This window comes from Mesoplodon densirostris, chromosome 13 (genome assembly GCF_025265405.1).
Source record: "Mesoplodon densirostris isolate mMesDen1 chromosome 13, mMesDen1 primary haplotype, whole genome shotgun sequence".
Classification (NCBI taxonomy): Eukaryota; Metazoa; Chordata; class Mammalia; order Artiodactyla; family Ziphiidae; genus Mesoplodon; species Mesoplodon densirostris.
This window is the reverse complement of record NC_082673.1, coordinates 62,516,344-62,534,953: the sequence shown is the minus strand read 5'-3', so window position 1 is coordinate 62,534,953 and position 18,610 is coordinate 62,516,344. Positions and strand designations below refer to the sequence as shown.

The 18,610-nt window shown below is 35.4% G+C and overlaps 1 protein-coding gene across 1 annotated transcript in view; it reads right to left on the bottom strand.

The window, feature by feature from the left end:
• The window catches only part of ZFPM2 (zinc finger protein, FOG family member 2), a 384,049-nt gene extending 376,310 nt beyond the window's left edge, over positions 1–7,739 (bottom strand). The window contains exons 1-2 of the mRNA XM_060116199.1: positions 7,703–7,739; positions 7,340–7,498 (exon numbers count right to left, since the gene is read on the bottom strand). Coding sequence (XP_059972182.1) covers positions 7,340–7,498; positions 7,703–7,739 — 196 coding nt within the window. The remainder of the gene's footprint in view (positions 1–7,339; positions 7,499–7,702) is intronic.
• Positions 7,740–18,610: the final 10,871 nt, after the last annotated feature.

Sequence of the window (18,610 nt, the reverse complement as noted above, 5' to 3'; positions counted from 1 at the left end):
AAGCAGAATGAAACACACTGTATTACAATATGAAATTGTTTCATAAATTATAATTATGTAATTATATATTTTATCAAGTTTTACTATATCTAAAAAATGCCTTTAGCTGATTGCACAATGGAGATTTGTTAATGGTCAGCTCACAGAGAAAACAATGAATTTAGTTCATCATATGCAAAAAAGCAGTATATATTATCATACATGATTCATATAAATGATATCATCATGACTCATTTCAACACTGCATAAAATCACTCATGTTAATTTTGTTGAAATTTTTATAATGATATATCTGGGATCAAAGATAAGGTAAACAGATAAAGCTTGATCTGACTCTTACAAATAAAATACTAAGTCATGGACAAAATTTGAACACCCTCTGGTTCAAAAGAAAACAAAAAATGAGAAAATGCTGACTCCCTGTAAGCACAAATTGCCTTCAAATGCTCCTTCATTTTTTCAATAATTGTGGCTTAAGAAAAAAATCAAACTGATCCAAACATAACTATGTTTTGGGGATTTTAAGATGGCCAGAAGAGTGATACCACAATGTCATAATGTTTTCTTCCTTTTTCCAATCTTATGAGATAAAAATAAAAGTAGGAGACCATTATAGCTTCTATTTCTATGTTCTAAAAAGAATTACTTCCATTTTGCATTGTTCGATGAGTTATGAAAGAAAAATTTAATGATTTTTAAATAAATTTAAAAAAAAGACATACTGGATCCAGGAAAACAGAGGGTTTGCCAAGGCACAATAATGTCATGTGGAGGGAGGGGGAGGGGCAGAGAAGGGAAGGGAGGTCTGTGCCAAGCAAAGCTGGGGGCTGTTCAATCAGCTCTATCAGGGCTCCATCAGTGTCTCCACTCCAGCCAAATCCAGAGAAAACAAGGAGTCAAAGGTTCAGGTCAATAAGCTTATAGGCGATTTGCACAAACAGCTCCTCCAGCAAGGTAAAAAACAAAGTCATATTGGCTTTTCTTTTTTATTCCTTCTCTTTGAACTCCCTGGTCCAAACACACCCTGGAAATGCCAATGTTATATGCAAGAATTTAAAAAGCTCAGCTTCTTAATCCCGTTAAGAAAAAGGAACAAAGTCGCCAGTACAGATCTCCTTCGTTATTGAACTCAAAGTGAGTACGGTAGAGCTGCCTTTTGCAGATTCTGATTCCAGTTGCCCAAGCATCAGAGGAAGCAAAAACGTGTCATTAAAGGCATAAATGAGGAGGAAAGAAACCAAAGTGACTGAAAAGGATTTATGAAATATCTGTAAATAGATTTTCTGAACGAGAAAAATAATAATAAAATGAAAAGAAGAAAATAGGAAAAAAAATAGCATGAACGTTTGACACTGGAACAAGTGAAAAGTAAGCAGTTACTAACTCCCACAACCAAATCTTCATGAAGCTGTGCTTTTTCTTCCTCTTCTTCTAGTATTAAGAATCTAGATAATATTTTTGTGGCTTTACTTAACATGGAATGGTGACAAATGCCAGTGACCCAGGCTTTAATTTATTATAGTCCAATGAGAAATATGGCTTTTCCTCAGTTATTTCTTAATTTTTAGTCAAAGCTACAGAATGACACAAATGATAGAAAGGAAGGAAGTGGGGGAGAGGAACATTCCAATGAGTCTGGCAACTTATTGGCAGGAATAGTTAAGCACAATGATGAGATGATTCTGATTCTCATGCCTCCTGTTCCATCTTTCTGATTCAAGGATGTGAAAATTTATAGAGAACATATACCCAGCTCTGGTGTTCTGGAAGGGAGCAAAGTGATTCATATCAGCCTCAAACACCCCCAAACTGTTCTTCCGTAAACTACATTAATGAGCTACAGATGGAGTCTCATCAAGCCTTTGGCTAAAGGGATGATTCTGATTGGAGTTATCTGTATCTCCTGACAGCTTCCCCAATTCGCTTGTTTCCATTTCCTGCTTTAACTTTTACTTTCTGCAGACCTTCCTCCTCTAGGTATATACAAACTGTGTCATGACCATGCCTTTTCTCCCAGTTATACCTCAACTCTCCTCTGTGGCTCACTCAGGCCTTCCACGGTGGTAAGAATCCAACAGATTCCTAGAGCTAGAAGTTCCACAGGTATGGCCACACCTCTCTTACTTCCCCCAGCTCTCTGCTGTCCTCTTCTGGCTTCCTGCAACATTAGCCTTATAGGTACAGCCAACTTGACTCTGGAGTACCGGAAGCTCACGCCCTTCCCTCAGGTCTCCACTCAAAGTTCACCTACCCTATCATCACTCTTTATAAATTACTGACAGCATGCAGTGCACATGCACACAATGGCGTTCTATCACCCTGACTGTGTTGTTTTTCTTCATAATGTTCAACATCACCCGTCATATTATACAATGCGAGTTTGATTGTGTATTATCTCTCTCTCATCTTAAGAGTAGCAGTGGACTTTTGTCTACTGCTGTATCCCCAGCACCAGGAAGAGGGTCTGACACATAGCAGATGCTTAATATATGAGTTGAGTTGTATTGAATTCAATCTATTGAACAGAACTGGAAGCTTCTGCCAAACTAATTAAATATCTGTTTATGTTTGCTTTTGGTTTGGTATTAATTACTTCTGGGCCTAGAGCTAAATCCAAGTCTGAGTAACTCAGGCTCTTTTCTAATTTCTTTAAGATGCTTTGCATTTTTCTACTTTAAAGCTGTTTTAAAGGAGAAATATGACTTTTACTTTCTGCATATTACCAGGGTCAAATCTTTTTGAATGTGGTGAGAACGCCCATTGTTACACTATATGTTTCCTTATTTTATGGCTTTCCATTATGCCCCTCTTTTTCAACCCCAATCTTTTCAGATTGAAGAGCTCTAACATTATTAATTCATCTCTCTAGGTAAAGCACCACACCCAGTGATTTCTCTGACAATTCTCCATATCTAGATAGTAGGACTAGAATTAAGGTTTGTTTTTCTTCCAAAATCAACTTTGATGACATCATTTCCCTTTCAGACTTTGTTTAGAGATGATGTCATCAGAGACCAGTTTGTAAGGATCCTTGGTAACTTTTCCAGAAAATCATTATTGATAACTCAAAGTTCACTGACATGTAGTTTCTTTGGAGGTTTTTGTTTGTTTGTTTGTTTGCTTGTTGATAGCATTACATTCTAATAGCCTAGTGATACTGGCCTGACAATTTTCTTCCTGTTCACATATCCTGTGACATCCTCCTGGAAGACATGTTAATTTACTTTAGTCATTAACAAACTTGAATATTGCAGTGAGGAAACAGTCTTCCAAATAATTAATAATAGTAAACCCGTTTTAGAGCTGTTCCAATATCAGCCCCACTATAAAACTTACTGTCTTTGAGTTTATCCAAGAATTGCTAATGTATAAGAGTTCCCACCTGCCAGTAGTGACATAACTAAAAGCTCCCCAGGTTGCTTTCCAGACCACCTATATTTCAATTTACATTAGTTTGCTTAGCTCTAAACCAATATTGATGTACTTCCATGTTTACTCTATAAACCAGAATAAAGGCAGACAAAAGTCACTGAAGCAAATAATCCAGTACCACAGGAAATGTGTAGCACTCATGGACCCAGCCTTGATGTCTTCGTCATCTGCAAATTCAAGGAAATAATTCTTGCTTGTTTCCTTCCTCTCTGAGATACGGTAAGGCAAGATGCCAAATGATCTAAACTCACTGCACCAAAGGGGATGATGCAAATTGGAAGTATTGCTTTACACTTTGCTAAAATTCTTAAAATCTAAAAGTACCAAAGCAACTTTGAAATATCATCTTTTTATAAATATAATTCATTTCATTCATTTCAAAGATGAAAAATAAAAAACATGAAGTATGCAACTAACCCAAAGTAAAAAGTGAAACAGGAATCTGCAACAGAATTGTCAGATTCATATTTTAGGCCTGAGACTATAACAAGGTTTTATTAAAGTGATCTTTTCCATTTTTAATTGTGATTATTTATGCTTAGATTTGTATGATTAAGAATTCTACACATTTAAAGATGACAAAATTCTGACCAACATTTTTTGACATTTCTGTGGAATATTACATTATGAGAGTGATTTGGGTCGCATTTAATCACATTTTATAATATAACTAGCAACTTTACTAATATTAATAGACACTGAGACGTGTAAAAAAAAGCCTTCCCATCTGACAACAAGAGAATAGATAATATCCATGTGGAACTGAGAAAAATAACACAATAAGAGTCATTCTAAACACTGAAAACATCCTGTATAATGTAGAAGGCTCAATTTCAAAAGGAAGAAGTAACTTTTACCTATGATAAGCTATGTCTCTACAGAGTAGAGATTTTCCTTTTCTTCTTTTCTAAAAAGGAAAGTTACAATAGCATAGATTGCTTTTATACAAAATACAGTTGCTAAAGTATAAATGAAGATATATTGTAACTATATGTGTATCTCAGTACTCTTCTCTGACAATGTGTCAAGATACCTTGTTTGGAAAACAAGATACTCTAACCATGTTTTTGCGATCTGAGTTTTTAAATTCCTATCCTTTGTTTGATAAGAAAAAAGCATTTGATGTTCAAAAATGTTACCCCTGGAACCCAGTAAAACATCTGTGTCATTGCTAGATTTTGATCATGGCTAGATCTTTAGACAAAGAAACTTCCCAAGTAATCCAATTCATTTTCTTACATATACTTACAATTTTTAAGTTGTCATAAATGATTCAGAATATGTGCAAAAAGTATGTTTCATCAGTGATCCCAACTTAAAAATATTTTTCTTCAGAAGAACAATTCTTACATGCTTTTTCAATCATGACACTGGCATCATTAACCATTTAAATACTTATATGCTTTTAATGCCTATCTATCTTTTTCCCTGCAACTGGCAAGAAAACATAATTATGTGTCACTAAGACTAATATGTAAATTTCTGCAGAAAGATTAGATTCTAATTTTCCAGAGAGGACATTTTCTCTTCCTATTATAGTTACTCAACTTAAATGAAAAATGAATCCCTGGAATCCCTGTATGACCTCAAGGGGCTGCAATTCATATCAAAGAGTTGTCTCTCTTTCACACCAGTTCCTACTACTTCAGTGGGAATTCCCTGGTCTCACATTCTATGAGAGTAAAATAATGAAATTCTTTTCCTATTAAATAAGGCAACAGTGGTTTGAAATAGTAAGAGTAGTATTTATCCTAAAAAATATTATGTGAAAATTAGAATTCTTATTTCTACCTATCATTACTTTCTAGTTTCAAACTAAACATTAGAGAATTATTTGTACAATATATTAACTAATTATATATTATTTAATACATTATCTATATCATATATTAAATATTATTTTGATATATTTTTCAACTTTCCAATTATTTATCAAAGTTAAAAATATCCACTGAACAATGTTCTTAATAATTGTATTTCAGTTCTTTTGTTGTTGTTGTTCCTCAAGGCCTGTCATTATTTTTCATGAGTTAAGACTCTGTTTAATATAGATGGAGGTTATTATTCTGGGACCATAATTATGTAATCCTGTAATAAGCATCTGCCATAAGTCTATTTTCTTCCAAGAAACTACTAACTTAAAACTTGGAGTTCTCTTTTCTTAAATACAGGCCATCACCAATGATGATCCCAAAATGTAAAATACACCTAATAATAACTATCATTACTGCCTCCCTGGATTAATAAGTTGACAAAAATGTCTGAATCCATACACTCACTCTTTTAAGGACAAGGGCAAGAAGAATAAATGATACTTTCTAGCTACTGGTTCCTTCTTTTATTGTAATTCCCCAACATAAGGTAGGTGCTATACAATGCACTAAAGGATATATTTCCTGATAAAGATGGAAAATGGGATGTCTTCAAACAGATTTAAAAACTCTTCCTCTCCAGCCAGATCTAATATGTATTGCTGTGGGTGTGTAGCATCAAGAAATGGTTCTAATGTCCAAAACAACAAGAGAAAATACTAATTTGGCCTGAACTCTGAGTGACTACTAACTAAGAAGGCCTGTTTGGTCCATACCATTCTTGTTTTCAACCAAAAGTCTCTGATGAGGGAGACAAGGACCATGTTACAAAGCCACCTTGAGGTCTTCAGGAGTTAATGGTCAAAGTTTTTCTGAACTTCAATGTATCCCACTGCTGGTGCTGCCATTCCATTTCCACAGTCTTAGGGCATGGAGTTCTACTGACCACACGGATGGGAACTGGCTGGCTTCTTTTGTTTCTAACACACCAGAATCAAGAGAAAGTTATACTGAGGTTTTAATAATATGTATCAAATGTATATTTGGTGACTGAGGCATGCATGTTAGCAGTTTTGGGGGAAGCTATATCAGCTTTCTTGATTTCAGACTGCCAATTCACATCATCAAATTCACACAAACAGGTAAAAAAAAATCACTCCACATAACTTCTCTGTCTGCCTAAAAAATAAAAACGGTGCATTCAGAAACACAAACAGACATACAGACATACAGTCATGCCCTCTGGGAAACAACCATGGTAAAATCAATAAAAGTAGCTATTCTAAACCAAGGAAGTGATCCAAACACTTGTGAAATTATACATTGGTGTGGGAGGTACAGAAGACCCATCTCACTTGCCGAGGCAAAACAATCAAATAAAGAAATTAAAAAGAATCATAAGAAACCTTAAACTCATTTTTGAAAAAAGCAAGTTAAAAATGAGTATACATGCCCAATGAGGACACAGTTACTGGCAAGGCCACTTGGCTCCAAGTCAAGGTTGGAAATAGGCAGAGATATAGTGTCTCAGGTTCTTCTTCTGTTATAAAGTTAGTATGTAAAAAGAATATCTAGAAGAGAGAAAGAGCGTGTATTTTCTTATTTGACAATATCTAAAAAAGCACCATTCTCAATGTTGAAAGTCAATGTCAAACAGTTAAGGCAATCATTTTTCAAAAGGAATGAGCTAGAAACTTGGGTGGGGACTCTGGCCCATTCCCTTCTTACCCTCAATGGCTAATTCAGTGCCTTGCAAAAAACTGACATTCAGTAAATATTTGTTGAAGGGATAAACAATAAACATTAAATGTATTATAGTTATTTGGCCAACCAACATGAAAATGTTCACAGTTAATTTGCCAATCAATAGAAAACTATGTGTTTAAATATACAATATGGTTTATGGATTATAAAATTTCTTTTATCCTTCAAGATAATATTATATGTTTAAAAAAATCTTGCATGTATTTTCAGACTGTTGAATTATGTATTCGCACTCTCAACACTCTTCCTCCACTCTATCAGTGCATTTTTCAACCATACAAAATCATCTGAGTAAACGGACTCACATATCGCATCCAGCCATTAATGATTACCTTTGTTACAAAAGTATTCCACTTCTTCACAGCTCAGATTTTCAGGCCCAAATTCTGTGGAAAAGCTTTCCTCCAGTGGAAAGTCCCCTTTTGAGATGATGTCTGTTTCCTCCGATGGACATTCTTCTTCTTCCTCTTCAATGGCATCTTCTAGCGGCCCTTGAAAAAGAACAGGGACACTGTACCAAAAAACATCCAAAGAAGAGAGTGAAATAAAATCCTTAAATAGGGTCTTTTTGATTAAGATGGTGAGGAAAATGTATTCTATGGCTAGGCCATGTAGTACCAAGGGTACTCACACAAGATAATGTCACATCCATATCAACAAGTAATGTTGACCTATGATAAGAAGTGGAAGGAAACCAGGTCCTGAAGTTACTACACAGAAAGCAACCTCCATCTCCCATCCTTCCCCACCCCCAACTCGAAGCCCAAAGCTTGTTCTTTTATTCTCTCCTAAAGAGCAAAACTGTGCACTTTATGTTCATTTGTTAGAATTAACTGCCTGGTAAAGAGTACAAGTCTCTTTTACACTGTTGTACAATTTTACCTGAGATTTTAATAAAGATTTAAAGTAACTGAATGCATTTTAATTGAACTGAGATTTTAATAAAGTCTATACTTTTAAAAATCCATCTTAAGAGTGGATTCCAAGAAAAGATTTCATTATATGTGTTTGAGGCTTGGAGAAAAATTACATATTTCTCTCCCTGATGAAAGCATAACCCTGTTCATGATTAATTGAATTTTTTCTGAAATGAAAAGTAGTTTTCTAATGAAAAAATGTAATTTGTATTTATGTGATACTTTTTCTGTAATAAAAATACAACTTCCTTAGAGTGAATGAGAGTGAGGTGCATTACATTAATGGACCTATTTCATTGAAAGGAAAGGGAGGGCTATAGTTGTTGAGATGGATCTGAAGTGGACAACGTGGGAATACCACACTGCCGATTGTGAATTTCCGACTGCCCAGAAGAATCAAAGTATCTGACTCATTTTACTAAGCGGAAGCCCACATTTGCTCGTAAAGAAGCACTGTAGCATTTCTTCCAAAGAACACAATTATGGTAATTTGTACTAATTGTCACTCATGTCAGCAGTCTAATCAGACAGGCTAAATACTTAAAAGGCTTAGGCAGTCTCTTTCTCTTACTTCTTGGAAATGTGCTAAGAAATTTTCAGGACCAAAGCAGAAATTTTATAAATAATTTAAAATAGTGAATTTATTACAATCTTCACATATGTTGTGTGAGCAAACAGGAATAGGTACATACAGCACAGTGATATATGGGCTGTTTTCCCAAAAGCAAGTTCCCAAAGGGCTGAATTCACATGACACATTTTCATGGAGAGAATTAGTTGCTTTGGATAGAAATTAAGGGACATCCAAGAAAAAATTCTTACAGAGTTTCTTTGTGCTTTTTAAAATTTATTTTTTCATCTTTTCTCCAAAATAACAAATGTTAAGGAAGAAAGAATGCCCTAATTCCAAACACTCTGGTAATGTGTTGGGGTTTTTTTTCCACTCCAGGTGGAGTGTTAAAAAACCATAGATTCTGTTTTAACACAAACCATATTCAAAACCATGGATCTCATATTAGGTTTTCTCTCTCATTCATTATTTCAAGTAATTTATAATCTTTCACCTTTTAAAACAATTATGTCAAGTAGCAAGACATGCAAGGAACATACAAAATAGTAATAAGGTAAAAGACTACAATCACTAAAACAGTTATCTGAATAATTCAATTAATAATTGCAAGTCTAATGAGGAATAAAATAGAATATCTTCCATGTTTTTATTTTGTTCAAGCAACAATTTTAATAAAAAGTTTGGTCAAAAAAAGACACCTAGACTGTCTCATTTGTGTCTCACGTAGGACTTTCAAAGCACTTTCTTATATAATCTTTAAAATAACCCAGTGAGGTAGGTAACTGAACAATTATTTAAAATATTCTGACTTAACAAGTTGGCTCCAATGGTATAATATTAAATTAAATCATTAGAAATTAAATGGAAAATCTCATGTGAAAATTTGAAAGAAAATAAACCCACAAAGCATTGATATAGACTTAATAAAAGTCTAACCAAGCCATTCACATATACAAACATGTCAAAAAAGGCTTGTATATCACATATAATTTTTTTTCAAAGATTATAAGATCTTAATTGACAGGATAGTATTCTATATTCCAGGGGCTGTTTTATTTTATGTTGGCTATCAATTTGAAATTCAAAGCATGTAATTGAAAAGAAGCACTTATTTTCAAAAACAAACTACAAAATTCCAAATAAAAGGTAAAAAAATTATTGAGCTCATTGTTCAAAATACATGAGATCTCATTGTCAATATTTAGAACAGCCTAGAGAAAGATGATTTAATAATTTCTCCCAAAGCACATGTCAGATTGATATAATTTACTGTACTTTAAAATGTCTAACCATTTCTTTAGCCATGCTATCAAATCAGGCTCTGGCAAAAAAGATTTCTCTTAAAATGTATAGTATTTATGGTTTAAGATTAGATCTCACCCTACTCTCTATATTGCATGTTTCTTTAACTGGAAAACTTACAGATAATCGGTGGCTATAAACTAACATTTTAAAAGGTAAGAGACACTTGAAGCACAAGTACAATTAGTAGCACCAGTGAAGGAGGGAATGAAGGAACCTCCTGTGTATGGGTTAGTGGGCACAGAAGTCCACTTCAGAAAAATCACCACACATAATTTGACACAAATAATAATATCTACTCAGAAAAGGCTTACGACTGAGCTCTATGTGCCCTCATGGAGAAAATTACTTTTGATTGAGGCCACTTGGCAGGCAAGTGTAAGGAAATCTGAATTTCAGCTCTTCAATTGCCTTTGATTTATAGATATTCAAACACACTCACGAGAATGAATAGTCAATGTTTATATATATAAATATTTACCTGATTTTAAAAATGATAATAATTAACTGTACAGCCTAAAGCTATGAATACAATGATGCTGTACGTTGGGCACATAATGCTGTTAATCATCTCTCAGGATGTAGAGGCACCTTTTATACTGGATGAATAATACAGATTACTGAAAGATTCTGGTGGGTGCAAAGTAATACTTCTGTTTTCAGAAAGGGAGACAACTGGGTACTCAGGAACCATTTGAATGATAGCTACTTCTGCCCCCCAAAGATAAAGCTGAAGCTAAGAAGTGTCATGCAGATTCACAACACCTGACAATACCGATCACCCTCCCAATGTGCAATAAAGCCTTAGTTATCCAGTACCAAAAGTGATATTGCAAAAGCTGGGCCTACATGTGGGAGAATTTTTCATCTGGTGGTTGTTTCAGTGATCTGGAGTTGGTAAAGGACAAAAGGAAAGTTCAAGATTAAGTAGTCCTACCCTATACAAAGTTAGTATAATCACTGAATGAAATGAAAGTCAAGAATTGGATTTGTATGGTTAAGAAGCACTTTCCAGATAAATTAATTTACCTTTGAGGAGTATCTATTCCCCAGATAAATAAGTTTATGAGAAAATTATTGCTATGATTTCAGATGGTTAAAGAAATCCCTGAAACCCATCCAAAACCACTGGAGGAAGAGCTAGATGACAAAACAAAACAAAACAAACAAACACAAAATATATATCCTATATTTTTTCTAGTGAAAAAATATAGGAGATATATAAGGATTAAAAGAAAAGAGAATTAAAATAAGCAATACAAAGAGGCTATGCAAAAAATGATAAAGATCAACATCATAAATATTAAATCAAATATACATGTCTTTCAACGTATGTTGTCTTGATAAAAAACTTCCTACCTTGGTAGCCTACTATAAACTAGACTAATCCTCACTTAAATGTCAGACTGTCTTTGTTCATATAAATTCAAAGCACTTCAGAATGAGGCACCCAAGAAAGAAATTAAATCCTACAGAAATTAATATACATTGCCAAGTATGAAGAAGGAAAAGAAATGCCAAATTCTATGGTTCTTATGCAATATCCCCAAAAAGGGTTTCTTTCTCTTAAGCACTCACTGGCATTAATTTATTATAAATTATTTTAGTTAGGTTTTGCATGCCTTTTGATTAAAACAAGACAAACACTTTGTCACAATGGAACTATAGAGAGCATTCAGTCTCCTCTCCATGCATTAATATTCTGAGCATTCTAGAGGCTGCACAAGACTAGCCACCTAGCAAAATGAGACAGTTTCAGAATACTGGGCAGCCTTGATTGCAACTGACAGGTGGGAAGAAAATCGAATTAAAATATTATCATTCCCAATAATTGCAATAATCCATCACAGTGTGCTCAGAAATTCTGCTAGGTGAGTTTCCTCCAAAAATACAGAAATATTCCCACACTTTTTTATTCTGGTGCTTCTTAAGGTATGCCATTTCAGATCATTTTTTATATCTGATAGTATTATTAATATTAAAACTTATATCAAAAAATTGTATTAAATTATTTTACTCATGTACAGAACAAAGAATACGTGTGATGAAATAAATTTCTCAAAATATTAATGAATTAATGAAAATGAAAATGGTGTATTGTCTCCAAGTTGCCAGCTCCTATTTTGTGCTCCTTAAAAGTTGTTTACAAAAGATCCACTCAGATAAAGGAATAAGAAGGTATGTAAAACCTTCTAATATATCTAAGATAACTCCAGATCTGACAATTTAAGCAATAATATATACCATGCTTTAATTATTACATAATAATTGGGCCACATTTATCATGTAATGCTACCTTTCAAAAAGTAAATATGAAAATATAAACTAGGAATAAATTCTGGTTTACGTTTAATATGTAATACACAAATATGTCAAAACTCTATACAGGTATGCTGTATGTTAGTTGACAGGTAAGAGGGAATTGATATAGAATTTTCCATTCTAAACTTATGTTATATTCTCTACATGTGATAGAAATGCAGCAGTAGACTAATATTTAAATTGGATGTCTCGTTACCAAATCCTCTGTATTCTAGCCTCATATATCTTTGTTAATTTCAGGATGGTATTCATAAAACACAAAACATAAAACCCTTCTAACAGGAAAGATTATTAGTTTCATATGTTCTGTACAAATATGGCCTGTTTGTTCAATTAGAAATGGAAAATAAAAATGCAACTCTAAATTAAAAAGCAGAAACCACAAAAATGCATCCTTCCCCATCTCATTATGGAGTAGGAACATTTCTATCTTTAGAGTACTAATATCTTTTTTTTTTTTTTTTTTTTTTTTGTGGTACACGGGCCTCTCACTGTTGTGGCCTCTCCCGTCGCGGAGCACAGGCTCCAGACGCGCAGGCTCAGCGACCATGGCTCACGGGCGCAGCCACTCCGTGGCATGTGGGATCTTCCCGCACCGGGGCACGAACCCGTGTCCCCTGCATCGGCAGGAGGACTCTCAACCACTGTGCCACTAGGGAAGCCCATAGAGTACTAATATCTTTTTACTAACTTTATCTGGGGCATATTTTGCAGCTCCCAGTAGTTCCTCTCTTAAGAGTTTTCAGCTGCTACACTCAGATTCCTTATAAATCATAATTATCCTGTAGGCACACCTCAAAATGCTACTCACTTGGTTCCTATTACATTTGTCTCAAGCATATCCCACAGAGCCATTTAATGAGAAGGGGCAGGGAAGAGGGATGCTCTTTGGACAGTGCAAATCCATACTCACTCATGTAATTGAGCTTAACAGCAAGAATAAAACCTTATTTCTGTAGTATAAAAAAGTAGTATTTTAAACGAGCAAGTTCTTCCTGCAGTCACTCACTTTTAACAATAGTTGCATCAGGGGATCTAGTAGGAAGGAAACATTTTTATTAATTTTTCTCTTATCTGCCAGAAGAATGTTGATTTTTTTTCATTTGCGTTTGTTGCCTGCAGGTAGCAGACCAGAGAATCACATGGTAGAAATTCTTCTTTTTGATTAATTTCTTTCCATGTGTTAGGTTATTTCTTATATATAATTGATTTGGGGCTTTGCTCATAGCTGTGCATGTTTTTTATATCTGTACCAACTGCTGTCCTTCAATCTATAAAGTTGAAGGAAATTACCTGAATTTGTTAAGTTTATTAAAAATGAGATCTGTGAATATTTAAATTGAGTTTTGAAATGTTAATGCAAAAAAAAGATATTAGAGAATTTTTAATGGAGGGTTCAATTTGACCATACTCCATTGTAAAAAGAAGAGAAGAGGGTCAGGTTTTATTCAAATTGTTTCTTTAGGGGAAAAAGTGAACTCTTTGATTTTATAAAAATAGAGTAATATTCTTTGCTACAAGGTTTTTTTTGGCAATTTTTATTAGATGGCAGTATTAACACTGCTTATATGTAAATCTGAGAACACTTTAAATTCTTTAATTTTTTTCCCCTGAAATGCTTTGTTTTGGGAACTTTCAAATTAAGTGAATAATGCTAACAAGAAAATAATTTTGCTTAGAACATATGCAAACCCAGCAAGAAGCAACTAATCTTACATAGTAAACACTGACATCACAGGAAAAACAAAGTCAGATGAGAAAATCCAGATAAATTTGAACCAGAATCTCTAATGACTAATTTACTCCCAGGCATTGAAAAAAATCAGTTCATTAATGACTGCCTTGTGCATTGACCCAGGAAGTCAGTGACAGAGATGGCACTGAAATCCACATATTTTGTAATCAGGTCTCAGTCCAGAGCCCCATAAAGCTTACTAAAGACAGTAACTCTATCATAAAGAAACATGAAAGTATATTCATTACTAAAACTATATATTTCTTATGATTGTGATGTATTTCAATAATAAAAAGCCCTTAATAAGTATAATAGATGAAAGTCTGGTATATTATTTTGCTCTCTTTAAGAGACTTTCATGTATTCATGTATTTATTCATTCATTTCTTATTCATCTAACCAATATTTACTGAGGGTGAAGCACGTGGCAGGCACTGTGTTGGGTGCTGGGTTAATAGCAGTATACAAACAAGGTGGATGGCCCCAGCCAGAAGTGAGCAGATAACTGGGTGAAGGAGACAAACTTTACGCATATAATGCATGCAATTTATTTTTTTTTAAAAGATACTCCATTTTAACATGAGGAGGGCAGGAAAGGCTTCTTAGATATCTTAAATTCCAGTTATTTGTACATTTTTCTTTTTCCTCTGATATAATCCTATCTTACTTCCATCTGTGACTGGAAGGAGGAAGTATGGTACCCAGCATTTAATCAGGTCATTTAATTCACAGTTATTCAAATAAGAATTTTTTAGTTGAATTTAATTGTCATAAAATTGAAGACCAAATCAAGGAGGATAATACTAGGTCAATTATTTTAAAAGATCTAGATGCATAGCTTTAATTATTACTAATTATTAGGTTGGCCAATAAGTTCGTTCGGGTTTTTCCCCTATGGAAAAACCCGAACGAAGTTTTTAGCCAATCCAGTATACTGTTGGAGGAAGTTTATTCTGCTATCAGTCCTTTCATGGTTGTTCAAATCAGGTGCCATCTACCCACAGCCTGCCAGAAGTTTTTTGGGGGATGTGGAATCAGGCAAGCAGAAAATTTTCCCCAAAGTGAATCCTGCTGTCACAACAAAACATCAGGTATTACTCAGAATATGAGTACAGTACATTAGATTTTTAAAAGCACTATGGGTAAGAAAAAAAAAGGATTTGAACCTATCCATGGAACCTCTTAGATATGATATGTGGGTGATAAATATTTCTTAGGTGAATTAATCAAAACATAATTTTATAGACTTGTACAAGAAAAAACATCCATTTTCTTTAGAAACTTCAAAGCACCATCAAAATATAGCTGGTATTCTTATCTAAGAAACGAAATTCTGCAAAACTAGTTAATAATATCCTACATAGTTATATAACAAAATTAAATTAGTATAAGTAAAAGAGATGTTATTTTTTTTATAGCTTATCTTATTTAAATGGAGATATGAAAAATAGGGGGAAAGGGGAGCCTGTAGTCTTCTGACTCTAGAATGGATATATATTTCTTTCTCTTTCTAGAGCAAATCAAAGACAATGTATATATTGATTTTTTAAAAAGTTCTCAATAACAACAAAAGCACTAGCCAAACAACAGATACTAAACAAAGGACTCTGATTACTAATTTCTTAAACAATTTCATAAGGCAAAGATGAATCAATATGGTCCTTAAAAACATTCAGTATGCATTTGTCTCATAAGCAACATACCTGTGTCATATTAAAATATACAGCAAGCATATGGCTACATGCAGGAAATAAATGAAAAATATCACCGCAAAGATTTGGGGGAATTTTTTTAATTACAAGAGAAAAATCAATAAGAATATTTGCATCAGGTTTTGGTCACTGTATATATAAACTTTTTTTCCTTCTTAATAAAATTTGAATCTGATAACCCTCACCTCATCACATAGATCAATTTCCCTCTACTTATTCCTTCAGTTTAATAACACCCTTTCTGACCCTGCTTTATTAAAATGATTCTTTACATGTGCAATTAATTACTGACTGAACCTTCTAAAAAAACATTTTATAAAATAACTGCTCTCAGGGCCTCCCTGGTGGCGCAAGTGGTTGAGAGTCCGCCTGCCGATGCAGGGGATACGGGTTCGTGCCCCGGTCTGGGAGGATCCCATATGCCGCGGAGCGGCTGGGCCCGTGAGCCATGGCCGCTGAGCCTGCGCGTCCGGAGCCTGCGCGTCCGGAGCCTGTGCTCCGCAACGGGGGAGGCCACAACAGTGAGAGGCCCGCATACCACAAAAAAAAAAAAAAAAAAAAAAAAAAAAAAAAAAAAAAAAAAAAATAACTGCTCTCAAAATGATGCCTGATTTCACTGTCTGACTACAGTTTGACAGCAAACAGTGGTTCTCTAAATGTCATCCCTGGACCAGCAACATTAACGTCACCAGAGAACTTGGTAGAAATTCAAAATTAATTGTCGGGCTCCACCCCAGATCTGATTTCAGAAACTCTGAGGGTGAGGTACATCAATCTGTGTTTTAACAAACCCTGCAGGTGATTCTGATGCATGCTCAAGTTTGAGAACAACTGTGCAGGAATATAAATGCTAGAAGTTACTTTGTAATAGTACAAATTATATTTTTTGTTATCATTTAATAGAAACAGTATAATATTTTGCAATTAATACAGGTTCCATGGAATCAGACTCCCCAACTTCAAACTATACCACAAAGCTACAATAATCAAGACAGCATGGTAGTGGCACAAAAACAGAAATATACATCAATGGTACAGGATAGAATGCCCAGAGACAAACCCACACACATATGGTCACCTAATTTACGATAGAGATAAGAATATACAATGGAGAAAAGACAGCCTCTTCAATCAGTGGTGCTGGGAAAACTGGACAGCTACATGTAAAAGAATGAAATTAGAACACTACCTAACACCATACACAAAAATAAACTCAAAATGGATTAAAGACCTAAATGTCAGGCCAGACACTATAAAACTACCACTTGGTGTCCCTAGAAATGGCTGCCCCAAATCTCCATTTCTCGTATTTGCACTTCTGTGCAACTAGAAAGGCTCCAGAATTAATGAACTGTTAAAAAGAATAAATATCTTGCTTCAAGATGGCGGAGTAGAAAGACATGGAGATCACCCTCCTCCCAACAAATACATCAGAAATACATCTACATGTGGGACAACTCCCACAAAACACCTACTGAATGCTGACAGAAGACCTCAGACTTCCCAAAAGGAAAGAAACTCCCCATGTACCTAGGTAGGGCAAAAGAAAAAAGAAAAAACAGAGACAAAAGAATAGGAACAGGATCTGAACCTCTGGGAGGGAGCTGTGAAGGAGGAAAAGTTTCCACACACTAGGAAGCCCCTTCACTGGCGGAGACGGGGGGTGGCGGGGGGGAGCTTCAGAGCCACGGAGGAGAGCGCAGCAACAGGGGTGCAGAGGGCAAAGCTAAGAGATTCCCGCACAGAGGATCGGTGCCGACCAGCACTCACCAGCCCAAGAGGCTAGTCTGCTCAGATGCCGGGGCAGGTGGGGGCTGGGAGCTGAGGCTCAGGCTTCGGAGGTTGGATCCCAGGAAGGGGACTGGGGTTGCTAGCTGGGAGGGAGGCCGGGAAAAACTCTGGACCTGCCTAATTGGCAAAAGACCATTGTTTCGGGGTGCGTGAGGAGAGAGGATTCAGAGCACCGCCTAAACGAGCTCCAGAAATGGGTGTGGGCCACGGCTATCAGCGCAGACACCAGAGACAGGCATGAGATGCTAAGGCTGCTGCTGCAGCCACCAAAAAGCCTGTGTGCAAGCACAGGTCACTATCCACACCTCCCCTCCTGGGACCCTATGCAGCCCACCACTGCCAGGGTCCCATGATCCAGGGACAACTTCCCCGGGAGAACACACAGCATGCCTCAGGCTGTTGCATCTTCAGGTCAGCCTCTGCCGTCACAGGCTCACCCCGTATCCTTTCCTCCCCCTGGCCTGAGGGAGCCAGAGCCACCTAATCAGCTGCGACTTTAACCCTGTCCTGTCTGGGTGGGGAACAGACGCCCTCAGGCAACCTACACACAGAGGCAGGTCCAAATCCAAAGCTGAACCCCAGTAGCTGTGTGAACGAAGAGAAAGAGAAATCTCTCCCAGCAGCCTCAGGAGCAGAGGATTAAATCTCTACAATCAACTTGATGTACCCTGCATCTCTGGAATACCTGAATAGACAACAAATCATCCCAAAATTGAGGCAATGGACTTTGGGAGCAACTGTAGGCTTGGGGTTTGCTTTCTGCATCTAATTTGTTTCTGGTTTTATGTTTATCTTAGTTTAGTATTTAGAGTTTATTATCATGGATAGATTTGTTTATTGATTTGGTTGCTCTTTTTTTTATATATAGATATATATATTTTTTTCATTTTACTCTTTTGTGAGTGTATGTGTATCCTTCTTTGTGTGATTTTGTCTGTATACCTTTGTTTTACCATATGTCATAGAGTGCTGGCTGTCCATTTTTTTTTTTTTTGTATAGTTTTTAGCGCTTGTTATCATTGGTGAATTTGTTTTTTGGTTTGGTTGTCCTCTTCTTTTTAATTTTTTTCTTATATTTTTAATAATTAAAAATTTTTTTCTTTTAATAACTTTATTTTATTCTATTTTTTCTTTCTTTCTTCCTTCCTTCCTTCCTTCCTTCCTTCTTTCCTTTTCTTCCTTCCTTTCTTTCTTTCTTTCTTTCATCTCCCTTTTCTTCTGAGCCATGTGGCTGACAGGGTCTTGGTGCTCTG